Genomic DNA, 26,460 nt, shown 5'->3' on the forward strand with positions numbered 1-26,460 from the left:
ATAAATATATGGATGAGTTTTTGTAGATCTTGCTGGGACATTTAGTCGTTTAATCCTGGAAATGTTCTTCAGGTGATAGAAGGCCGACTTTGTAACTGTCTTTATGTTCTCTGAAGGTGTTATGTGAATTAATTTGTATTTACTACTTATCTATATATTTTTGAGCCTATGGTTACAAAGAAATAAAAGAACTGCAACTGATAGAAACCTATCAGACTTCAAAACTAACAAACATGTTTTCTCACGATAAAGCAAAACAAAATATGACAAAAACAGCCAATTTGTTGGTTATTTGCTTAATTTGTATATTTAAATTCACAAGATAAGCAGCCAAGATACCCTACTGATGCCTGAATTGTATTTGGTTATAGAAGATCTAAACAGATTTTAGATGATAACCTACGTAGTATAGATAAATGTCAAGAAAAACTAACAGTTCCTATTGATCATTGGGAAATAAAATTATTATTTAGCTTATGTAACCATTTTAATTTGTTTTGTAAAGCTTTTGAAAGCTGCTGGACAGATGTGACGTAGTGCAGTGACTCCAAACTTAGAGGCTGGGAAAGATGCACAAGGCTGTTGTGCACTTATGTAAAACAGTAAATCACGATCAGGTCTAGATAAAATATTATTTTGCTCCAGTGCGCTTTTACAAGTTGTTTATATTATACACAGGGAGCAACACATTGATCAAGGTGAATGCATTGATTTGCTGCTAAGCTCTTCCACAAAGCCTGCTTAATAAATAGCCTGATGGAGTGAGGACTTATGAAACCTCAACTGTTAAGAACTCTTGGATTTTTGATGATGTAGGTTTGCAGTTATTGCGTGCAGTTTTTACATTTTATAAGTCCAGTTTACACTGTAGAATGGGGAAAAAACAGAAGGTTTGTTTTGATTGATTTTCTAAGACTTCAGCTTACTTGTGCAGTAAAACAGCGCTGATGGGTTATAACTTATTCTAAAGAAGAGACCCTTTGTTATCGGTTGTTTAGTCATGTCTTAAAGAAGAGAAGCAGAGTTTGTTGGTTTTTAAAAACCAGCTTCCTGCAACAGTCTGCGTTCAGGCTGCAGCTACTGATTATGAATCTGCATCTCACCAAACCTCAGTGGTTTTCACACATATAATCATGTTGGTTTTTAATCAGACTTTTTCTTTACTGTTCAGCAATATCATCTGACAGTGAACGAGTTTCTAAAAAAATAATGTATCAAAAGAAAACTAACATGAGAGCTAACCAGAATTCTGTTATTGACATATTTCCTGGTTTATTGTTTTTGACAAACCTCACATAACTTAATTGCCTGTTGCAAAAACATTTTGCTCTCACAAAATAACTTGATCTTATGAAGGAAATAAGTAAGAATGTGACAAATATTATTTCACAGTTTGTTTTAGTTGACCTAAAGCAGTAAATAGATTAGTGTTTTGTTTATCCTAGTGGGAAATATAATCGGGGTAGCAAAAGTCATATTTAAGTTGAGCTTTATTGTTTACCGTAGTTGTCACAAACTTCCTTGTCAGTGGTTCAGTGATGAAAAAAAAGTTTATTAAAAAAGACCTTTTCCTTACAGAAAAAGCAATAATCTGTTTTACTCACTGGAGTAAAACAGATTATTACGTACTGCTTTAAGGCATTTAGCAAATCCAAAAACATGGCTTCCACTGAAGCATATTTTGAGTTTTTCTATTTTAATCTAAATTCTTTTGTCTTTTTTGGAGATTTTACATAAAATATGTTTCATGTAGCGTTCATATTTCAGATGAACCTGTTCATAATACTGGAACAGGAACCAAACAAGCGTTTCCAAGTGTTATATTCTCTCCATCATCTGTCTTGTTGTGATCGACACCCAGAGCTCCTGTTTTACCCACAGAGGCTCGCATTGATCCAGCCCATCTCCGCACATGATGCTTCCCAGAAAGCTTCACGTAAACCTGGAAGGCTGATGATGGAGTCATAATGACTGTTTGTATAGTAGCTTGCTCAGGGTGTGTCGCAGTGTGTGTGTGTGTGTGTGTGTGAGCCTGTTTTGCACATACAGACCACTGTTGTACCTGAGCTACAGCTTGATGCAGCTTTGTCCTCCGTGTGTGTGTGTGTGTGTGTGTGTGTGTGTGTGTGTGTGTGTGTGTGTGTGTGTGTGCAGCTGTCACAGCGAGGAACAAACACACCAAGCTTTCCTCCTCATTAGGTGTCTGCAGCACCTCTGCTGAGATGTACAGCTTTCCTTCAGAGCACACACACACATGCACACACATGTGCTTGCACCAGTTTGCAGTTGCACAGGTGCTGACGGTGAAACACCCACCGAAGCATTTTCTCGTCATCACTTGAACCCCGTGTGGTTCCCTGTTGCAGGCATGTGTGACCTCTGAGCTAAACATTGTGAAGTTGAGTCAGAGCACATGATTTGGTCCATTTTTCACAAGCTTCCATTATGAATCTTTGCCCTTCAGACAAACTCACTGACCGCAACGGGCCGTAAAATAGCTTTGCTTCCTGAAGCTGATAAACAAGAGATCATTTTCCTCTCTGCTGTCGTTTAGCTTTTTTTTTTTTGTCTTCTCAGTGGGTCAGAGGAGAACTAGTGAGCTCTGCGATTCATACATAATGTTGAGGCTGGTGTGTGTATGTGTGTGCCAAAAGCTGTTTAGTTTAATCCTTCTTATTTTAATTTTCATCAAAGAGGCTGGAGTAGACTTTATCTTTTGTGAAGTTTAAGCCAAGAAGGAAAAACCTGTAGATTGTCTGGATGCACTGATCAAACTTCTGTCGATGATTTCTGAACTCGTATGTCCTAATCCCAGTTTTAGCTGATTTTTCTGACCTATAATTCAAAATTCACTTATTTCAGTTTTTTATACTTCCATTTTGGGCTCAACTGCTTCTAAAAACACCCTGAATGCTTTAAAAAAATTCACTCAGCTGTTTTTTTGGAAATAAGTTCATATTTTTTGACGATTGTTGAGTTACAGTTAACTGGCATTGCACTGTTACCTAGCAACCTAAGTGGAGCTTCATCATGTTTAGTCAGCTGGTTTCACTGTTGTACAATGTCTGCTGGAAAAGACAAGTGTTTGTTGATGATTTACCATTTAGAAGCTTCTTGTTGCATTCTTGTTTGTTGTGCAGGAGGCTCCACTTCTGCTTTTCAAAGATGCACTGTTGTATAGTTGCTCATCTGTTTGCAGCCATTGTCATGTGCATCTGTAAATGTAGAGTTTTGGGGCAGGCGGTGGCCAGCTGCAGCTTATTTAAAGTGACAAGAAGCATAATAGGTCACCTTAAAAAGATCTTCTTTACCGATTTCAAAGTGTTTTGAAATTTTGAAACATAACGTGAAGGCAAACAAACAAATGATTACATTTCCAATCAGTCAGGATCGGTTAAGGTGAAAATCAACCAATGTCACTAACCAGCCAATTTCTCCAAGAAAAAGAGTTGCAGTTCAGTTTACATTGGACTCAGTTGTTTATGATTCTTTTATCTTTAAAAAGTAAAACCTTACCCAGTTTGCTAATATTGCTGCACCAGAACACAATCTTAATTTCTGTCCAAATTAAGATTAAGATTACATAATTTTCAGTTATGTTGACCTAATTCTGGATTTAAGGAGGATCCAGAACGTGTATCAGATTTCACACAATTTCACCAGGTTTTCAAAGGAAAAATTATGGCACTCAAATTTGTCTTGATTTGTGTTAATATGAAACATGAGTACGCAGAGTCATTTTTATTTCATGCAGCTCTGATGCCAAACACATACTTCAGCTGATTGCCTTTAATGTGGATCACAGATGAGAAACAAAAGCTTCCTCTGTTATACTCTTTGTGGCTTAGCTGTAAATTATTTAATGTCCATATCTTTTTCCTTTCCAGTAACAAACTTCAACAATGGCTTGGAGGCCAGTTCAGACTCAGACGACGAGGACAAGCTACATATTGTGGAGGAGGACAGCCTGTTGGAGAATGATGCCACGGAAACGGACGGGGCCACAGCGCTGGAGAACCATGATGCCGCCATAACAGTATTACCCCACAACGGCTCCTGGAATGGAGGTGAGACTTTACCATGAACTTTAACAATCCACTCTGCAGTGAGCAATGTTGCTGGGGATTTCAGTCGATGAAAGAAAGTTGCTTAGATTCATACAAGAACACTCAGCCACAAGCTGCTCAGGTGAACATGAGTCAGAAACCAGTTTCCTGACATAACTCAGCTCTATTTTTTTTATTTGGACCAATTTTTTCATTCTGCATTTATCATTGGATCTACAATTTTAGATGGTTGTCTAAGACTACATTCCCACAGCACAAAAATGCAACCCTAGTCAGATTTTTTTGCCCATATCTGATTTTTTCATGGCAGTCTGAAAGGTCCCGTTTTGATCTTATTTGTCCCCCCTGCCCACCCAAAATATGATTTGTGTCACTTACGTATGTGACACAAATCAGATCAAAAATATATCCAATAGTTTTTGAAGCACCTTCTGTCTGATAAGAAAAAATATCTGACTTTTACATCATTGACATACGTCATATTTCTGTACCAGAAGAAGCATGATTTTGTAAATATGGACATAAATAATGGCTCAAATAAACACTGCCTGCACTTAATTTTCTTTTTCTTTTTTTAAACTTCCCTTCATTTTGATATAAACTTGTGACAACACTGTCCATTCCTCCAAAACTTTAAAATTGGCCCATATTACTTCTGCTGTTTTGTGATGTCAACATTTTCTTCTGCTTCCACACTAAAGTTTGATTACAGTTGCAATAAAAATTTAATTGTGTGTTAATTATGCAAAATTCACATTTTGCACTTTTTTGTAATTCCATTTGGGTTTCTACTGCTTATAAAGACATCCCTAAGGATAAAAACACATTTCAAAAACCTCCCGGATGTTAAGTCACATTTGACGGGCACTTCGCTGTTACCTAGCAACACAAGCGGAGCTCCATTATGCTTGGTTAGCTGGTTTTACTGATGTATAATGGCTGGTTTTGTTGAGGTGCAATGGCTCCTGGAAAAGACAAGTGTTTTGTTGTTGACTTACCATTTAGAAACCATTTGCTGCAATCTTGGTGGTTGCACAGGAGGCTCTACTTATGCTTTTCAAAAATGTACGATAATTGCGCATCTGTTTTCAGCCATTTTCACATGACATTGTAAACGCTGAATTGGGCCGTGTGGCCAGCAGCAGCTTATTAGGATTTAAAGTGACAAGACCCCCTAAAACAGCTCAAAATAGGCAGAACTGACTAAAGTATACATTATCTAAGAATGAACTAACTAAAATCTCATTATCCAAGAACGATTTTGTGCAAAAAAATATAATTTACATGTTTTGTATCGCCAACAGTCCTACAGTATCTTAACCTGTTCAAGTAAATATAATAGGTCATATTTAAGACCTTCTATATGAAAATGGCCTTAGATATTAATAATGATAATCAGACTTGGTTTAGGTTTATAGAGAAGTGTTTTTATTGATTCATATTTCTGTTGTTAATTAATCTTAAACATATGTGAGTAAATGTATTACTACAGTGAGGCACTTATTATATGGCAGCTCTGTTATACTAAAATGAAAATGTATCCTCTTAAACAAACACATGAGTGTTTTCTGAGTTTTACTGTACATTAACATACACAAAGACTTCTTTATCAGCACAATCCCAGCTGTGCGTTGGCATTTCCACAACTGAGAAAGAATGAGCAAGCAGAGGTGAGAACATGGGAAGAAGGAAGACTAAGAGGCACATTGATAGAGACTGATTGAGAAGGGAAGAGGGGGGCTGGGAAAACGCACTTCAGTAATACTCTAATGCATAATCTAGCTAAAAGTCATGTGGAGGTTTTCTTCTATAATCTCCAGCTCAAAACCTTCAAACATTTAATAAATCCTCTTCATTTCCAAACCCGTCTTACAATGACAGCATTTTACCCAACAGGGTGCAACAAATACTGCGTCTTCCACCGAGCAACATCTCGTTTATGTCAGATTCACCAGTAACGAGATTAGTCGTGTAAAAGCAGAGAGTAGAGAGCACAACCCTAAATACATCCCAAACCTGAAATCATTGCAAAACGTATCCAAATAACATCTGGATCCAGCAAGAGATTAATATGGACTTTCAGAATAAAGCTGACAGATATCCTTCAAAATAAGAGATTCTAATTTATATACATTTGTAATTACAAAAGCTAGTAACTACACACATTTTTCAAAGCATAATAATCTGTATTTTATTAGTTAGTTTTCTGAAAAAATGGAGCTAATAGCGAAAATTCAAACTGGAAGACTCCATCCCCTCCGTTCGTCCATCGGCGTCATGCTCATCTCCGACCTCAGCGCTGGACCTCACCTGACGTGTCCAATCATCAATCAAGTTCAGCATAAAAGGATCCACACCCAAGTCATCGGCCGCTTCCCAGCTGCGTTCAACCCACCACCTCCCCTTCTCCACCCTCATCCTTTGGCTCCAGGATGGCACTCTTTCCAGACCTCCACCACCAGTGTCGGGCCCCGGGGGAGAGCATCCCTAATCGGTTATCGGGATGTTCATCGAGTTCACATCAAATCTCGGCTCAGATCAGCTGCCGGGGCCCGAGCGCCAAAGAACTGTTATTCATTGCTGTCATTAAATCTTTTAATTGTTCCTTTTTCTTCGTCTGAGTCTTTCCAGATTGAATTAAGTTTATTTTAAATCAAATTAAATGATGCATTAAAAAGTAATACAACCCATAGAAAATATTCAAAATAAAAGCCTTGCTGTCTTGACCCTTTAATGGACTTCAAACACCAAAGTATGTTGATATATGGCAGACCGTGGGAACAGTTCTTGATGATTTTTCCAATTACTGTTTTCATCTTTCACTTAGTAAAATATCTGACAAGGTCTGACTTGTTTGCATCATATGTACTGCTGGGCTACAATCACATGCAGCACAATCACAAGATGTTAAGATGTGATTTTAAAACCTCAAAATTAATGAATGAAATATATTTTTGTTACACTGTTAAGAGTGTTAGGTGTAGTCTTAATGTTTTTAATGTCTGATTTTTAATATCTGGTTACTCATTTCCAACAACAATCCTCTCTCTGAATGAAAGTGATGGAAAGAAATGCCTCTTCTAAACATTTTAGAGCATCATTATTTCATGCAATACCGTGGGCTCCAGTGGTCCAGATTGTTGATGTGTTGCTGTTGCTGCTGCTTTGATCAGATTACCTCCATTTCCTCCTCCTCAGCCTCAGGGAGAACCAGCTCACCTGCAGAACCAGATGCTCTCACATTCACATCTTCGTCTACCACACCTCATCCTCACAGCTAATCAAACTAACAGAGTAGAAATACACACATACAAAAGACTACCACCATGTCAGGTATACATACCTTGTCATTTCATTCCTCAAACTGGTGTAAAAAAATGAGTTTCAGATTTAAAATATCTCCCAATTTAATTCATGCAACATTTTGAAATGTCTCGATAGATCTGGTAATAATACAATATTATTATGTCTCTGTTGGATGATGTAAAATTATAATTCTGTGGTTTTTTATGCGTTTATTTTTTAAGTATGTCTTGTTTTCCATTTTCACTCCTGAGCAGCTGTTAACCATTCAGTCGATGTTTGCGTGTTCTCCTCATGCATCATGTCTGTTCTCTGGGTTTTTTTCCCACAGTTCACAAACGTTTGCTGTTAATTGCAGATTGCCCTCAGGTGTTGTTGTTGTGTGTGTGTGTGTGTGTGTGTGTGTGTGTGTGTGTGTGTGTGTGTGTGTGTGCGTGCGTGCGTGCGTGCGTGCGTGCGTGCGTGCGTGTGTGTGTGTGCGTGCGTGCGTGTGTGTGTGTGTGTGTGTGTGTGTGTGTTTATGGTTGCCTCATTAGTCGTATATGTTAATCCTCTGTGTCAGTCGGTCCAGGGTGGGCAGGTACTAACTCCCTGCTGTCCAGACTTGGATCAAAAAGTTGAAAATAATGCATATATCTTGTTTTTCTGCTCCATGTTTTTAACAACAGCATATAACAAATACACATATTTGATTGAATATTTGCTTATTAATTGCATACATTTTCATCTACATGCTTTTTAAAAACACAGTGTTGACTGAGCTAATAATGACATACATAAATGAGTTTCCTCATTAGTGCAGAGGGGGTGAAAGGTTGTCAGCTGCTTATTGTTCATCTCTTCAGACAGGCGTCTTTACATTGCACTTCTGCCAGTTAATGAAGTATTCACCATATTTGCTTTAATAAATGCATTTGGATCACATGATGGTTATAAATCTGCCACCCACGGTTCTGTGTGTATGCAGTTTTCATCATCAGAGTATTGTTTTATTTACAAACATGGAACAAAAACTCTTTCCAAGTGTGATTTTAAATCTCTGCTAATTACCTCTGTTGGCACACTTTGAAGAACACAACTTAAGTCTGCCTCAAGACTTAACCAACAATTCAACAGTAAAGTCTGATCGGTTTTATGTTTTCACCGTTTCTCTTCGTCCTTTTAATTGTCGATTCTCCACCAACACCTCAGCCTACGCAAGCATCCGCCTTCATCTCGGCTGCAGTTAGCTAGAGCCAGGCGGGAAACACTGGAAAACCATGGAGACGTGGAGAATGTGACACTCAGAGATATTGCTCTGAAGGCTTGTTTCATTGTTGCTGAATAAAGCCTTACATGGTGTGAGCTGCGCTCATGAGAGCTACTCAATCTCAAACACGTTTTTTTTCTCTAGCCCTCTTAGCTCAACCCTCTCTGCTCTGTGTACTCATACTCCACACACAGATTTCTTTTCAGTTTGCAGCGTTCCTCCAGTAGGATTTGCTCTTGAATGCTCAATCCTTTTCTTCTCAGATTCTTTCTTGTCAGTAATCCAAATGCAAATAGTCTCTTGTTGGGTATTAATTATCTTTCAGAGTTTGCACATCCTGTTTGGTAAGCCGCTACTGTAGCATAATCTGTTGAATTATTTCTCACAAACTTTTACTCTAATGTTTAAGCTAACAACATTTAAGTTTATTTCTTTGATTAAACAAGCCAATGGGGACTTAAAACTTATCTTTAACTGTTTTTGGAATTAATTAAACCTTAAGAAGCTGAAGCTTCGACTGAAAATTCAGATTAATTAATCACCTCTTTCAGTCTAGCGGTGAGTCATCTTTTAGGTCTGACCTGCTTGCAAATGACAGAAAAATAACGACCAGTAAAACTGTAGTTCATTCTGCAATATATTTTTTATCTTGCCTTGTTATAAAATGTGTTTTACATGAGTCTTAATTAACCTTAGTTTAGCTTTTGCCACGTCAACCTCATCAACCACATTTACAGACTGTTCAGACAGAAGTCGCCTTTTCTATATCTTATCAGATAAATTTTGCCTTGGGGTTTGAGGGTGATCATGGGTTTCACTCTTAAATAAAATACCACAGAATGCCCTTTACATTAATGTATGTCAAAAAAAAAAAAAAACTTGAATGTTGATGAACTAAATTTCTTTATGTTTTCAGTTCTTCTTCAGATAAGCAAAAGATTTAATAGATGTACCACAACAGTTATTTGTGTTGTTTAAAACTCATTAGAGCTCAAATATGTCAACTAAGGATGCACTGATCCACTTTTTTCACTTCCGATACAGATATCTGAGGTTTAATATCGGCCAACACTGATCCGAAAAGCAAAAACCGCTCTGAATAGACTTAACATTTCTTTTTTAAACACAGACATAAATGTACTGAATTACAAATTTATTTAATAACTCTGCAGCAGTTCAACACACTTAAACACACCAGCAGCTTCACAAGCTGTAAAAACAACTTTAATTTGTTCAGTCAGTGCAGTTAGGAGAATAACAGCCAATAGAAAATAAATAACAAAGAAACTGACAAAAACAAAAAGGTTGACTAAAATAATCCAATAAACTTTAACAAACCTTCTTTCAAATTGTTCAGAAAGTACAACTAGGAATTCTAAATGTAATGTAAAATAAATAAGACATGCAGAGTGAAAAGCATAGAATTAGACTGAATAGATCTGAATAGATCTTGGGCACATTGTCACTCATACCTGATCTAGATTTTTCTTTTATTTTTTTCAATATACTGATACAGATATTAATATTAGATCAGTTCATCTCTAGTGTCAACTAACAAGCTGACAGCTGTTCAAATACTGCATCTGATCTGAGTGTTGCTTTTTGGGGAAAATTTGATTTCTGCTGTTTTAGTATTTAAGTAAAAACAAATCACCTTTTGGGATTACATAAGCTCAAAGGAATTGGTTTGTTCTTAAATCAAAGGCAGAGGAGTAGACTTTTCCCCTAGTCTGGTAATGTGTCCTCCATAGTTAATTCATTTTAGATTTTAAACAAAGCACAGCTAAATGAGCCACGTGTTCTCAGCTGCACCTGAAGTTTCCAACGGCACCTGCAGTTAAAAGCAGCCTGTCCCCTCCTTTAGAGAAACATTAACAAACCAGGAAGGAGCTACACTTCTAGCATGCGCAGGAGCGCTGGTGGTCGTTCGGGAAGAAGTCATGGAAAAGTCTCGTTGCTCTGCTGTGGAGCTGCGCGTTGAAGCCTTGAAAAGCCTGGTCTAATGTTTTTGGGTTGCCTTGACTTTCTTTCCGTCTTCCCTCCCTGTCCGAGGCGAGAGGGGCAAGCAGCTGGTGGTGAATTGATCCTCTGGTGAGAGATTAGTGCACGCTACTCCCCCTGCAGTCTGGGCCGCACTGCAGCTCCAATCCATCCTGCTTTATAAATTCAACATGGACTCTCAGTGACAGGTTCTGGCAAGGTACACGAGTGCAGAGTGTGTGAGATAGCGAGAAACTCCTCCAGTGTGTGTGAGTGTGTGTGCACTGGTGAAGAATGTGTGCGCACATGTGTTTGAGTCCACCACATGATTTCCTGTTTTCATTCCATTCTTATGTTACATTGTGTGAGCTGCTGGGTTCTGGTTGTCATTAGTGCTTAGCATTTTGTGAGACATTAAGGGTAATTGTGGAGTATTGTGGGAAAATATGCAGAGAGGTGTAGTCCGCAGGCCGGGGAGGGAGGGGGGATGATATTCGACAGATGTGATGAAACTGGAGAGGAGAAACTCCTGGGTTACAAGCAAAAAGAGGAGGAAGGTGAAAAAAGGAAGGGAGAGAAGAAACTAAACTTTTCCCACTGCTTTGGTTGAGACAGATATTATACAGCAGAACAAGATCACCTTGAACCTTGAAATACTTATCTAGAAAACATTACACAGAGGATGTTGTAATACCAGGGCCCCATTACAGGGCCGTTTTTTAGCTTTCTCTGTGTGTGGAAATAGTTTCATCTGTTTCTAACGATGTCAAGCATCATTGCACTCATGCTTTTAATGTAAGTTTGCATTGTTGTTAGTCACTAAAATAAAGTTCTGAGTTTGTTTCTGAATTCAGGGGAAAACAGCAAACATAATGACAGTGGAGGAAATCTTGATGTGCATTTTCAGAAAGGCGTTAAACGAGATGCAGCAGTGTAATCACACACGTTTTGGCGTAATAGAGACGTTGAGCCGTTTCTGTTTTCATCATCTTCTTCGTTCCTTTTGCTGATGACATACAAGTCATGCTACACCACACTGCTCTCAAAGCTACTGGTGGAATGGTTCGCATCTTTTGTCTATGTATCATAAATCCCAATTGAAACACTATTGAGATTCTGATATTATGTAATTATTTATCTGTACAAACCACCTCTTTATCAAGACAGATTAACAAAATGAGTTGCAACAACTTAAATTTGAATTTGTTGCCAGTCACATTTTATTGTACTATAGTCTTAAAACAATTACCACATTCAGTTTGTAACATTTAACCACGACTGCTCAGTCTGTGATTCCCAAAAGAGAAAACATGCAAGTGATTCACTGAGATTTTAGACTTTTAAAACTGTAAATTGGTTACTTATCATCAACTTGGTCCTTTTCTGAAAGGTATATAGCTTTTTAACATTTTTGTGGAAAATGTGCAACAGTATTGCTAACATTTCAGTGGGAGAAAAAAGTGCACATTTTACATTCACAGTAAACCTTCCTCATCTTTCCTGTAAAGTAAAGTCACCTACTTTACTTCCTCTGACTCCCTTTTTCTTTTCTCAGTCACAAACTTCTCCATCTCTCCTCCGTCAGCTTTGTGTTGAGTGTCCAAAATACATCCAAAATTAAGCAAGAAGATGCAGAGAAGACTCCATCTGTCTATGTTTGGGTCATTAACGTTGAGGAAATATAGGCCAGATTTTTTCTTACCACTAGATTCATGTTTCAGTTTTTTTTTTCTGAGCTTCTCATAGGACACTCATTCAGAAGAGTCCTAATCTCCTCATATCTACAAAAGTATGTTAGTACTTCCAGCTGCTTTACAGAATGAGGCCTGTTGCTATGGAGATAAACAAAAACTCATTAGATGCAGAGCCGTTGCAGTGTGAAACCAAAAGCTCCGGCTCCACCCATCGATGTGCGTCTTGTTGGGAGAGAAGCTTCCCAGTTCTAATAAAGCGAACTTTAAAACTGAAAAAAAACTCTTAGAATGAGTAAAATCCAAAACACAAAATACCAAACAGCTGTTCTCCGTGTGGACTATAAGAGTATGGATTGTACTTTTCTGATCGATCACAGTCTTTAAAAAGCCTGACCTGCTGATTCCAATTTTGATAAATTTTTTTCGTCTGGAAAGTCGCAAAATAGAGCGACAAAGTTGGTAAGTTGGCAACAGTGGTGGATTTTCAGACATGTGCAGAGGGAGATAATATTGGTGGATCAGATATTTGTAAGTATCAGATGATCGCCCAAAAGTCATGAAACTGGGGCCAATTTATTAGTGCACCCTTGTATTGACTGATGTTAGTCATTTTTCAATCGGTCCCATAGGTACAACTGGGCTAATATTAATAATCAAAGTTTATTTCCGTCTTATTTCAGCTTGTGTGTGTTTCAGAAAGTGGTTGGGGTTGGTTGAATTGTATTTGTTTGGTGATGAGCTGACCTGAAGCAGAGGCACAATGTCAGCTTTGTCGAAACAGTTAGGAAATATTTCAGATTTGGGGTAATAACAGCGATATATAAACGTTCTTATCAGTGCATTCATACCCTCATGCAACCAAACCTTTTTTCCCCATTTTCCTGCTATGAGGCAGATGTTCTTACATCACAGATATCAAGAGGCATAATAGATGTTTTTGAGCTCTACAGAACAGACCGGAGAAAGGTTTTGGATGGAGAAAAGAGAGGGCCATTAAGGGAGATAGAGGAGTGATTACACTGAGGTAAGGGTGGAAGGTAGGCTGAGTGAAGCTCAGAGGGAAAAGGGATTTGGAAAGCTTTTGGATGAGATCATGGGAAGCTAAGATCTGTGTTTAAAACAGAGTTCAACAGGAGCCCGCCTCTTTATGAGGGCTCTCACACACAGCTCAGTGTAGACTTCTTCTTTTTTCCCTTTTATTACTGGTTTTTGTGATTGCAGACCCCCCTCCTCCACACACACACACACACACACACACACACACACACGCACACACACACACACAGCTGCACCTGTCCCTGACACAGCTCAGCAGGAAAAGGCGTGGCCTTTGGCTCTGCTCCTGTCTGCATTTAAAATGCCTTATTTCCATAGCAGCAGTGGTTACAGTTTCACTTCACTCCTCGTTATCAGTGTTTTCATGCACAGAATGTGAAATGCCTTCGTTCCAGTTCCTTTTTTGCTGCTCTTACAGGCTGCAGTTTGCAGTACAAAGCAGATGTTTTTGATGCAGCAGGTGGGAAAAAGCAGCTAAAACTGATTTGAAAAACTTTATCAAGCAGAGACCTCCTTACTGAAGTGCTATGATAAATATTTAATAAGTGTAGAGAAGAGATTCTTCGGTTTGGCTTTCTAGTTTTTACTGTTTAGGATCTTAAAAAGAAAAGTAAAATCTAAAACCTTTGGACAAAGTCTCTGTCTCATGACCCAAATCCATTCTTGATGATGTTTCAAATTAAAAGCTCTTTAGCCATCGGCTACACCTTGAAAAATGTTCCTAAGCACTTTCTAATGCATTTTTAAATTTTTATTATAATAATGATGCAGCACACTCTTTCCTTATTGTAAATACAAATACAAATGAATAAGATTTTCTCTTTTTTAAGACTTTTATTTTTTACAACAAGCCTAACAACGTAATTTAAGTGACTGATGATATGAAACCAGTCCCTGATTATTTTAAATGTCATCCTAAACTTTCTTCTTCTTGTAAGTTAACATTTATCAGTTTTATTAACATCAAAAAATTGCTCAGGGTCTCAACAGTTGATCAGGTTTTTTGTTCATATTTTACCAATCATTGCGTACAAAACAAGCATTACAGGCTGGCAGACAGAGGTAACAATCTACAAATAACCAACTAGATGAGCAAAGAGAACAATCAAGGTAAAAACACCACAAAAAAGTACAAATTAAAATGAAAATATTTAAGGCAAGACAAAACACAGAACATAACCAGGTGGCATCACCACAAAAATTTAATTGGTTAACATAAGTGGGTTAAGATACTGTTTTTTCTCTTTGTTTAGTTTATTTTTTTTCCTCTTTTCTAATATACATTGTTTTAATTAATCTGGAGTCAAGTTGTTTGGTTATTAGAATAAGTAGTTTGGCGCTCCCTAGTGGTGGTCCTTCAGATCCACATTGAATTAGGACTGATTAAAAACTTTACATGTCTAAAATGACTCTTAATGTGGTAATAACATGTAATTAAATTATCATTTGAAAAACGTTAGCAGAAGTTTTGCAATTAATCACTGAAACAGAAAAAAGATCAAAAGCTTCCATCCAGCTGTTTCTATTTGAGGATCATGTCTGTGTGTAGGTAAACTCCTCCGCTGCTGAAATGAACCTCGTCTGCGTGTGTGTGTGTGTGTTTCAGTGAAGGAGGAGTGTGTGTCGGAGGAGGAGGAGGACGAGGAGGTGAAGGACGCTCTAGTGGAGGAGATTCTCCAGCAGAGCGACACCGCCATCATTTATCCTGAAGCTCCAGAGGACGAGCAGAGTCCGGCCGAGACGGGAGACGCTGATGAAAACGGTAACAAAACACCGCTCTGTGTGTCCACCTTTCTGCTTCATCACATGGAAATACCAAACATCATTTTCTGATTCCAAACAAGACGCTGAACTAGTTGATGTCAAGGTGAAAAGTGAAGCAAAGTGTTGGATGAGAGTCCCTTCAGACATTTACAGTGTTAAACTCGAGAGCGACGCTGAAGAGCTGTTGACTGGAGGTCAGAGCGATGCTTTTTACCTGCAGCTGTCCTTTCACTGCGTGAAGTGGCTCTGAATGTTACAGCAGAAAGTTATAGAGTTCATAACCATGTGAATCTGTTTTGTTGTGGGATGAGAAAATAAACACTTTCAGGTTTTTCAGTTTATCGCTCAGAATCATTGTGATTAAGGAAAAACAATCTACCAAACTATTAGCCTCAACATAATTTCCAATGTTATATTTCAACATTTTAGATAATCAGGAAAAAACATGGATAAAATATGAAAAAAAGGGATTTTGTAACAGGTGTTCTGATTTGGCCAAAATATGTCTATGAGGCTAACAAAACACTAAATGTCTAACCTTTAAAGTAATAGATTTATATTTAAAAGCCACATTTTAATTCACATCATTGGTTTTAACTTGCTGACTATTTAAAATGAAGCAGGTGCTTCACATCTGAACTTAATCTGTTAGCTAAGGTTAAACTAACTCTAGTTTAGGGGCCATTATCATTTCCTATACAATTTCCAAGCACATTATATGCATAAAGTTATGCAAAATCAAATTATTTTCATTTTTCTTTTTAAGTAAATAGCTGTACTTCAACTCTGGTAATTTTGATTTGATTTGTGCAGGTATGTGATTCGGACTGTTTTCAGAGGAAAGTTTTCATGCTTAAATGTCAGGAGAAGTATAAAAAATAGCACCAAAAAAAAAAACATACAAAATTGGCATTTCCTCTGTGGAGACAGAATCAGATACAGGATGACAAATCTAAAGAAGTTTCCTCTTCGTCAGGCACACCCGACAGCTTCTCCCACTTGCACATTTGCCCGTACTGTTCTCGGGGCTACAAACGCAACGCCTCGCTGAAGGAGCACATTAAGTACCGCCACGAGACCAGCGAGGACAACTACAGCTGCTCGCAGTGCAGCTACACCTTCACCTACCGCTCGCAGCTGGAGAGGCACATGAGCCACCACCGAGGCAACAAGGAGCAGGTAACACCTCTCAGCCCGAAAGGTGTCAGCTCACACGTCTTAACAAGGCCGCAGGGCCCCACAGTGAGACCCAGATCAGCTCTGGAAATCAAACCACCAGCAGCTCCAGCAGGAGCTGATGGGTTTAATTAGAGAGTGTGTGTGTGTGTGTGTGTGTGCGTGTGTGTGTGTGTGTGTGTGTGAATCCTTTTACTGCTTGATTGGTCCCACAATGAAAATGCTGTGGGCTAAACTCAGAACTATCTGTCCGATGAGCTCCAAACAAACTCCAGGCCTCTTCTGGATCAGCAGGGATGAATTTATTCTGTTATGGTCAACATTAAATAATAAAACTTTCTTATTATTGTGGCATTTAGAAATAGAAATAATTTAGGTAATTCTGTCCTAAAACAAGATGAGTTTCATTTAATTTAACTTAAAACGAGATAAAAGTATTTGTGTCTTTTTATTTAGTGTATGCACTAAAGCTGCATGTGTCTAACACTCAGTGAAATGTCAACCCAAATTAACATTTTTATTTGTTCTTTACTTTTTATCTGGTGTTTTTACAACTTAATTCTGAAATTAATAGAAATTGTATTATTGAAATTAAAAATACGATCAGTCCAGTGCAACATGCACTGCTAAAGACATTAAACATGCATATTGCACATTTACAGGCATGTAGTATGCAGGTACAGACGTAGTTTTTGACTGCATTAAGTCTGCTTTTTGCTTTGGGTTGGAATCTGTTTTTGAGTGCAGAAAGAAAAAATTAACTGTTTTTAATTTGTGCAAATTGATTCTAAGGAGACTTGTGTTTTCCGTCTCAGCGTCACGTTTCCCAGTCCACAGCAGGATCAGGAGGTACAGGTGGAACCCGCAAGTTCAAGTGTACCGAATGTTCAAAGGCCTTCAAATACAAACACCACCTAAAGGAACACCTGCGCATTCACAGCGGTAAGGAGAAACCAGACACTCAGCTGCTCAAACACTCACAGTACCAACATTTATGTCCCAAACTGTGACTTTAACACCAAAAGTACACTCTGAACCTGTAATGTTTAAATAAATTTTAGATGAAAGACAATGAAACTAGAAAGAATTAGAATATCACATGAATCTTTCTTTTTTGTAAAATAATGACACTTTATTGCTCTTGCTTTTACTCTAATGTGCTAATAGCAGAGTTAGATTTTGGTTTTGCTAACTTTGAAAACATTTAGCGTACTTAGCTTCAATTTTTCCAGATAAACTCTAGAGCACTAATTTGTGAACATTCAGTTGAATAAAGACGTCTGTGTTGAGTTCAGTGATTTATAAAGTAATAACAGTATTTTAAAGTTAATTCTCTGAGCTGGAGGTTTTATTTGTTTTGTTTTTTTAGGTGAGAAGCCATACGAATGCTCAAACTGCAAGAAGCGATTCTCCCACTCTGGCTCCTACAGCTCCCACATCAGTAGCAAGAAGTGTGTGGGAGCAGCAACTCAGAACAGTGTGACTGTAACGGTGGTGAAGACCACGTCTCCAAGCACTCAGACTAAACCTGTCGCAATCGCTCCTGCACGACTTCCTGTCAAAGAAAAGACTGAAAGCAAACCGCTCCAGGAGCAGCTGCCTGTCACCCAGATCAAATCCGAGCCTGTGGAGTACGAGTGCAAGCCGGTCATGGCGGCGCCGGCGACTTCAACCGGCAGCAACGGCGTGGTGAACGGCGGGGCAGCGCCGCCAGCGGCAGCCCCGGCGGCAGCCATCCCTCAGAGCGTAGCCATGGTCGTCCCAACGGTGGGCCTCATGTCGCCAGTCAGCATCAATCTGAACGACCTGCAGAGCGTGCTGAAGGTGGCGATGGACGGAAACGTGCTCAGGCAGGTGCTGGGCTCAGCCAACGGCGTTGTGGCGCAAGGAAAGCAGGGAATCGTAGTCCAGCAGCCTCAGCAGCAGATCATCAGCCTCCCCGCCTTCGTGGATCACGACGGCACCACAAAGATCATCATCAACTACAGCATCAGCCCTGCAGCCGGCACCGCCGCCGCCTTGCCCACGCCGCTCGTCATCAAAAACAACCTTCCCCCTGCTCCCGTTGTCACCACCGCAGCAGCTGCCGCCCCGACCGCAACAAAAACGGATCATCTCGAAACGCCTGAGGTAACGGACCTCAGTCTGAAGAAAAATCCAGTAGCAGAACCAATTAAAGACACAAAGACGGAGGCAACGGCGGAAGAAACCGTGAAGGAGTCGAAACCAGCTAACGTACCCAAATCCAGCAGCAGCAGTACGTGTTTACTGTGCGACGACTGTCCCGATAACCTGGAGGCGCTGCATCTCCTGCAGCATCGCAAAGCTGCCAACGGGGAGGCCGTGGACTCGGCCGCGTTGGACCCGTCGTTTGCCGCTCTGCTCAGCGAGGCCGGCGTGATGCTGGAGGAGCCGCCAGTGGAAGACCTCCTCTCGCTCCTCAAAACTTACTTCGCTTCCAACGCCAACCCCGGTGAAGAGGAGCTGACGAAGATCTCCAAGTCTGTCAATATTCCCACAGAAGTGGTCAAGAAGTGGTTCATCAAGATGAATTCTGGAAAAAACACGAGTAAATGTCCCACTGAGTCGTCAGATCCTCCAGAAGAGACTAAAACCACAAACTCCAGCTCAGAGGAGACTTTGAATAACGATGAGAACGGCAGCCAGGAGGAAAGTGACCGACCTCAGTCCCGCGCCAGCTCGCCGTCAGACTCTCTGTCTCTCAGCGGGGATCTGGTGATCGTCAAAAGCGAGCCAGAAGACCCAGAGGAAGCAGACTCCCAAGCAGAACCTCTGGACCTCTCTCTCCCCAAACATGAGATCCCACCATCAGAAAAGAAAGCCACGCCTCCCCCAAAGCAGCAGGAGCATCCTCTGAACCTGACCTGCCTGAGGAAGGACGGCCAGACGCTCTTCGTCACCACGCCCCAGAGCACCAATCCCGTCAACATCGTCACCGCCGCCCAGCTGCCCACCCTGGTGGCCATCGCCGGTCAGGGGACGGTGGGCTGCCTCAGCGCCATCAACACCACCACAAAACGCACCATCCTCATCCCCCAGCTCACCTACACCTACGCAGCCGCCACCGGCAACGCCGCCGGAGCCAAGACTGTCGTCCTCAACGGCCATAAGGTTGGTACTGCTGCAGCTTGGTGGGGCTCAGCTCCACACTGCGTCTCCTCTCTGGTCATTCAGGGATTGTGTTTGTCAAAACGGGGGTCGCGGGATCCTGGGGGCGCAAAGGAGGCAGGAGACGGGCCCCAGAAAACTGGAGGCAAGAGATGGAAAAATGTTTAAAAAAATTAATCTTATTTAAAAAAAACAAAAAAAAAATTAATCTAATCATTTTTAAAATCATAAAATCCAATGATTGAATGATTATATGTTATTAACACCACAGGGAAATTTGCATTTCAGTGCAACACATCCAAAATCTTTTTCAAAAATAATTTTTTTACAACGGAGAATTAGGGTCATACTAAGAACAAAAAAAAAGAAAAATGACAAAAATAAAGTCATAAAATTATGACAATAAATTCCTAATATTAAGAGAGCTTGTACAAAATTAATACGAAAATAAAGTTGTCATATTTTATGAATAAAGTCTTAATATTGTGACGAGTCTTGTATTATTTTGACTATTTCATATGAATTCATTCTCTTAAATGTTTTTTTGTTGTTGATGTGTCACTACATTCTGTTGCAATTTCTCTATAATTATTATAAATAATTTATTGAAATGTTATTTGCCATTCTCATGTTTCTGATTGGCTGCCAGTCAAATTTATAAAGCTGCATTACTCAAGTTAGCATAGTTGGCATAGCAAGCGCAAAATGCAAGTTTGCAAGTTTTTGAGAAAAAAAATCAAACAAAAGAAGCAAAGGAAAATCTGAAGGAATTAGGCAGCATTTACGCTAAGCAAAGGTAATAATTACTGAATAGTGAGTAAAAGTGAAAAAAGTTACTTGACATAGGAAACGCGTGGGAACCCAGATTTAGGAAACGTGTTTTGTTGTGCAGGAGAAACGTTCAGAGAGCAACACTGACGGGGCTTCCTCTGCAGAGGAGCAGGACAGCAAGAAGCGGCGGGTGGAAAATGGCGTCTATCCCTGTGATCTTTGCTCCAAGGTCTTCCAGAAGGGCAGTTCGCTGCTCAGACACAAATATGAACACACAGGTATTCCTCCCACACTTCATGCAGTCTGACGATTCAAAACTGACTCAACTTCACTCTGGGAAGTGACCCTAAAACCTCAGTCCCCATTATAAACATGCAGTACTTTTGACTCCTGTTTACATGTTTTCACTTTTAGTCACGCTACAGATAAAAACTTTATTGCTGGAACAATACGCATGCAACAATACAAACTTGTTTTAACTGCACATGAAGTAATGCTCAAAAATATAATTGGGAAATTTAACACATTGTTGTCCAAACAACTAAAACTAACTAAAAGAATCAAACAATTTCTTCAGTCTCTGATCCTGTCGGTTTACGTGTAGGTTTGCAGTTGAGATCACAAAGTCCCAATAAAATATGATAAAGTTTATGGTTGGAATGTGATTAAAATGTAAAAACATTCAACAGATGTTTTGTAGCTACTACGAGTTTCCATGACACTAATTGTTAGGGCTGATTAATTGTGATGAATGGAAATACTTATCAACTAATTCATCATGATAAGGATTTTGATTTATTGTCACCAGGATACATTTCAGTTAATGATGTTAAGATAAAACTAAAACTGACAGCTTTATTGGAAATGTTGATTTCACTATTTTCTCCACTGTGACCATCAGTAAAATACTGTGAACAGTTTAGTGACATAAATCGCTCTTTAAGTAACTGAAGAAGCCTGTTTTAAATGGAAATGTTTCCTAAGAAAAGAAGTAATAACTAATTTATCTTCATTTTCATTGTTATCACAATAGTAGAAAACATTGTGATAAAATTCTAAGTCCACATCACTCACCTCTACTATAAGCAGCTTTAGTCAGGTTAGCTTTAGGGTTGTAAAGAGCAAAATGTTCTATTAAAATACAGTTCTAGGTTTTGGAAGTGTGTCCTCCTGACGCTTGTTTGTCCTGCAGGAAAACGGCCCCATGAATGCACCATCTGCAATAAAGCTTTCAAACACAAACATCACCTGATCGAACACTCCAGGCTGCACTCCGGCGAGAAACCCTACCAGTGCGACAAATGTGGGAAGCGCTTCTCCCATTCGGGCTCGTACTCGCAGCACATGAACCACCGCTACTCCTACTGCAAGAAGGACTGGTCCATCCTGGGCTCCGGCCTGGGGTCGCGCAGGGGTCAGCTGGAGCTGGGCAGCCCCGGCGGCGGCGCGCTGTCAGACAGCCGAACCACGACGCCGCAGTCCCAAATGGACTCGGACGAGCGGGAGAGCGAGGAGGAGGACGACGAGGCCATGTGCGTGGACGACATCCGGGTGGTGCAGGTGGACGACGGCGAGTGCGAGATCTACGAGGGCAACTTCGACGACGACGAGGAAGAGGAGGAGGAGGAAGAGACGGAGGCTGGGCAGGCGCAGGGGGAGGGACAGGATTTCTTTTGCGACGTGGTGGAAGTGGAGCTGGGGAACGAACACGCGGAGAACGGCACGTCGGAGGGGAAACGTGAAGAAAAGGAGGAACCGGCGGGCGCAGCAGCAGAGAAACGGGCAGACTGCGAAGCAGAAACAGACAAAGTCATGAAGGAGGAATCGGACAGCACTGAGGAGCCGCAGGAAGCGGCGAAAACGAAATGAAGGAACCCGATTCCTCGGTTGAAGTCATTTCAGACAAAAACCACATCAAGAAGCAGCAAGTCTGAAAGTTGCCTAATCTTAACGGTCCACTACTGTGTACAAAAACCCAGGTGTGCCTGAACTTAGAAAAAACAAAGACAGTGACTTTTTATTTGTGAAAAGTAAAATATTCATGTTTTAAAGTGTTTATAGAAGTACAGATTTGAAGTAGTACCATCTATCATCTTGTTAGACTTGTTACTGAGACTTCCCAGGTTTTTGTTTTTTTTCTTTTCCTCAGCCAGTCAGTGTTACTAATCTTGTTCTTGTTTGAAGACATTTTAACCTGTATAGAGAAAGATTTCTATACCTTTTTATTGCCAATGAATTTTCCTAAATCAGTATTTAATTGAGTTTGACGAACAAAAACCTCTGCACTACAGTATTCCTAGTTTACCTATGGATACATGCCTCATGCATCGTATGCCCTTCAGTGTTGTATATGTACGCTAGCTAGCGGGATGTTGTTTGTGTTAGTGTTAGTCTTCGCTAGCTGGCGTTCTGTTTGTTTTCAGTTTCGACTGTTAGCCTTAAGGAAAACTAGGTATTCCTGGGGATGGGGTGGGGGGAACGGGACGGGACGGGACGGGACGGGATGGGACGGGGAGGAGAAGGCGGCTTCTGTTTGCCATAACCAAATTAGTCCAATCAGGGAAGAAAAGGTCAACCTCAAAGCCAGCATCGGCACTTCTGTGGACGGACTGGAGAAGAGCTCCGCCTCCAGGCTCGTCTTCGGGTCCAAAACACACACACACACACACACACACACACACACACACACACAATCCTATCAATCTTCTCCTGCTTTTCCGTTCCACTTTATTTTCTCCGTGTCAGTGTTATCAGCTTACATTTGAAGTGTATGTGAAGGATCAGGTTGCTTCCTGCTCCACCCCGATGCCTCCAGCCTTATGCAAGACCTGTGTGCTGTTAAAAGTGCCATTGAACAGTGTTATTTCTTCTTCTTCTTCACATGTAGCCAGTATTATGTTCCTCTCTTATTTACACACCACCCATGTTGGTTAATGTTTGTTAGTGCGCACAGAACAGCAAACTTGTCACAAATACAAGATCTTTTCAAATATCATAGGATGCATCAATGACTAAGCAACTGCAGCAACTGCAGCATATTTTATCACAATGAGTTTTGTTCTCTATAGTTATAATCATTTGATGAAATATAATAATACACTAGCAAAGCTTACCATGTAATGTTTTCTGCTGAAAGTAACCAAGCAGCTGTTAAGTCAACTAAACCCATTCAGACCTGATGCAAACTTTTCCTTAAAGAATGAAGATTTAGAAAACTCAGGAGCCAGGATGCTCCGGTTGCCATGTCAACCCATGCTAAAAATATTAAAACCTTTACAGTTTCAAAGCCACTAAAGGTTTCTATCTTAACATTTCAAGTCATTTACAGAAGTACCAGAGAAAGTCCTGGAGAAACCAGACGTATGAATGGTTTGACTGAAAACGTTTGATTTCTCCTCCCCCACTTGTTGCTGCACACTGCCAGTCAGCAGAGAATAGCATGAGAAAACCACTATAGCACGACTGTTACCGTCTTATCAAAATAACGCTGCTTTAAAGCTGAAGTTGCATCAGACTGCGGGCTGACTAACCTGAGCAGATAGCCCGACTAATTAACCAGCTCATATATTGTTATACAATAGCATTTTTATAAATGTTCATATCAATATGATGCAACATTTTAGCTACAGTATGAATAAAAAATGTTTTTTTGTGTGTATAAATACTGTCAAATTACCAGACAAGAACTTTTCTAGAAAGAAAGTCGGAGGCGCCTCGTTAATGAAAAACTTTGTGTTTTCTGATAAAATTATTTTTCAATCTTTGTTTATTCAAACCTATATTTAACTGCCACTTTAGCTTGTATAAATTTAAAATAGAAATGACGGTTTGAACCTTTTGCTTTTTGTTTTCATGCATATAGTTTCATTGCAAAAACACAAAGTCTTACCAAGTATTTTAGTCTAGTTTCTAGAGCAAATATCTTTGTACCCTTGAAATAAGACAAAACTTATTATAAGTCAACAATTTCTAATTATTAATGAAAAAGTACTAGATATAAGTGAGATAATCTGCCAGTGGAACAAAAACATTTCAGCTTATTCTATGGGGAAAATGTCTTGTTCCACTGGCAGATTATTTATCTTACAGCCAGAACTTTTTCATCAGTATTAAAGAATTATTGACTTAAACCTCTAAACCTGGAAAGTTACTTCTCAGTTTTGTCTTATTCCAAGTGTACTAAGATATTTGCTCTATAAACTAGACTAAAATACTTTGGATTTTGTGTTCCTGCTGTGTCAGTTGTTTAATTTTCCCATCCTTAGCGAGCCTACTGTTTAAATTGGTTGTAACCAATAAATTATTCTCAAACACATTAGAAAAAATGTTTTATATTTCCAATTGCACCCATAAGAGTGATGACTAAAGAGGCAGTGGTAAGGATTTACTGTGGTGGTTTTTGGAATGAAGAAAAAGGAGCCTAATCAAAGTGGTAATTTCCATATTGCAGAATAAAAGAAGATAGATTCAATTGAATTCAGTTTAAATTATTTTTGTGAAATGTATGCCTGTTTAGGACTGATTTCTGATCTAAAAATGACACGATATAGAGAAAGGATAAAGTTCTTGCATCTGTTCCTAATGGGTTGTTTTGCCACTCAGCGTTGTCCTGTACCTTTAAAGCCGTAAAATGTTCTCAGTTTGATGTTTAGCTTGATATGGGAGTGTTTTTTTTTCCTAATCCGGTTTTTAAAAAAAAGAGAGATATTAGAAATATTAATGAATTAGAGCAGATTCTCTCTTGTGCACTTGTTTTTCCTCAAAAACAGAAGAACTGTGATAAGCTGTCCCGCACTTCAGGTAACAAACATTAGTGAATGTGGTCTCTGAAGAGTTTTGAGTTGTTTTTACCCAAACAGTGTTTTATAGTGCTTTTGTTTTCTGTCCCTTTTTTCTTTTCTTTTTATTTTGCTTTTTATGTGTTTTTGTCAATAACAGCAGTATTTGAACCCTTTTCACAGGAGAAAAAAAAATCCGGTTTAGTTTTTAGAAAACTTTTTTATATTTATGTGTCTTATTTTTATATTTTCTTTTATGCTTATTTATTACACATTGTAGTGTACATTACTGTAGTTTGAATTGATACAATAATATATTTTAGTATGAAAAAATACTCTTGAGGCAAACAAGAATCCCAAAATGTGGTTCTGGGAGATGAAGTTTGTTTTAACAAAAAATAGTTAAAAAAAAAAAATAAAAAAAAGTGTACTCTGTAAACTTGACTTTTGTTTTAAGCTGAGAAAATAAAGGAAAAAAAAGACAGGAATGAAGTGAGAAATAGAAACTGTTACATGTGCATCCGTCGTTATTAAGCTACTGAATTCTGTGACTTTAAACGCATGAGTCGTCGCCGTTTTTATGAAGGATCTAGTTATGAAGTCGTTAATCCTCCTTTTTTTATTTTATCAAGCCAAATCTGCATCGTCCCGCCGCCCTGTCTTTTGTTGTGTGCCAACTTTGTATTTTCCATTGTACCGTTGAAGGCTGCATAATGTTTGTCTATACAACCCTTTGTAAATCCACTGTCTTTTTGTATGGTTTTTATTTTAGGTTTGCTCCATTTTTATGACTCCCCATCACAATAAAATGTAAGACAGCATCTCTGAGTGACTTCCTGTCTGCTCGTGATTTGACACTTAGAGTTACACAAAAGGTATAAATAAAATTCTGAAGTAGTGATTTCGCTCTTTTATTTAGTTTTATGTATCGCATTATAAAAAAGATCCATAAACTATAAAAAATTACATATAAACTAAAATCTGCTAAACAAACCAATCCCGAACCGTGCTGGAGAGTTGGTTTTATATACATTTGGATTTCTTTAAACAAAATGGCCAAACATCTCAATTTTACATTAAAAAAAAACATTATTCCTGGAATCTCATTTGATGCAAAACATATTAGTATTAAATATGTATTAATTTGTGATTAAAAAAAAAACACCAAAACTTTATGGTTTTTTTTTTATTAATACCAATATATAATATTGTTAAATATTAAATATACTGCTGAGGTTCTTCATTCAGCAATCTGATCCAGAACAGGATCATTAGGGGAGCTTTCTGACGTGCGTTGTAGTTCTCCAATCAGACCACAAGGTGGCAGTCAAGGTCTTTCAGAGTCTAGTAACTGGATTTCACTGTAATGGTGCCAAAATCACCAACATTCATAAGCAATAAACTAAAAACAAAAAGGCAAACATCAAAGAACCCATTTATTTGACTATATTATGGCAGAAACACATTTTATCGATTAAATATATGAAAAATCC

At 39.1% G+C, this 26,460-nt stretch overlaps 1 protein-coding gene across 1 annotated transcript in view; it reads left to right on the top strand.

Moving 5' to 3' along the window:
* The window catches only part of LOC106934325 (zinc finger E-box-binding homeobox 1-like), a 68,566-nt gene extending 42,778 nt beyond the window's left edge, over positions 1–25,788 (top strand). Inside the window, exons 2-8 of the mRNA XM_015014145.2 lie at positions 3,888–4,067; positions 14,956–15,111; positions 16,090–16,292; positions 17,105–17,231; positions 17,659–19,421; positions 20,311–20,467; positions 21,382–25,788. Of these exons, the coding sequence (XP_014869631.2) occupies positions 3,888–4,067; positions 14,956–15,111; positions 16,090–16,292; positions 17,105–17,231; positions 17,659–19,421; positions 20,311–20,467; positions 21,382–22,058 (3,263 nt within the window). The 3' untranslated portion in view covers positions 22,059–25,788. The remainder of the gene's footprint in view (positions 1–3,887; positions 4,068–14,955; positions 15,112–16,089; positions 16,293–17,104; positions 17,232–17,658; positions 19,422–20,310; positions 20,468–21,381) is intronic.
* Positions 25,789–26,460: the final 672 nt, after the last annotated feature.

The sequence above is a fragment of the Poecilia mexicana genome, unplaced genomic scaffold (genome assembly GCF_051168715.1).
Source record: "Poecilia mexicana isolate PSO_F unplaced genomic scaffold, ASM5116871v1 scaffold_17, whole genome shotgun sequence".
Classification (NCBI taxonomy): domain Eukaryota; kingdom Metazoa; phylum Chordata; class Actinopteri; order Cyprinodontiformes; family Poeciliidae; genus Poecilia; species Poecilia mexicana.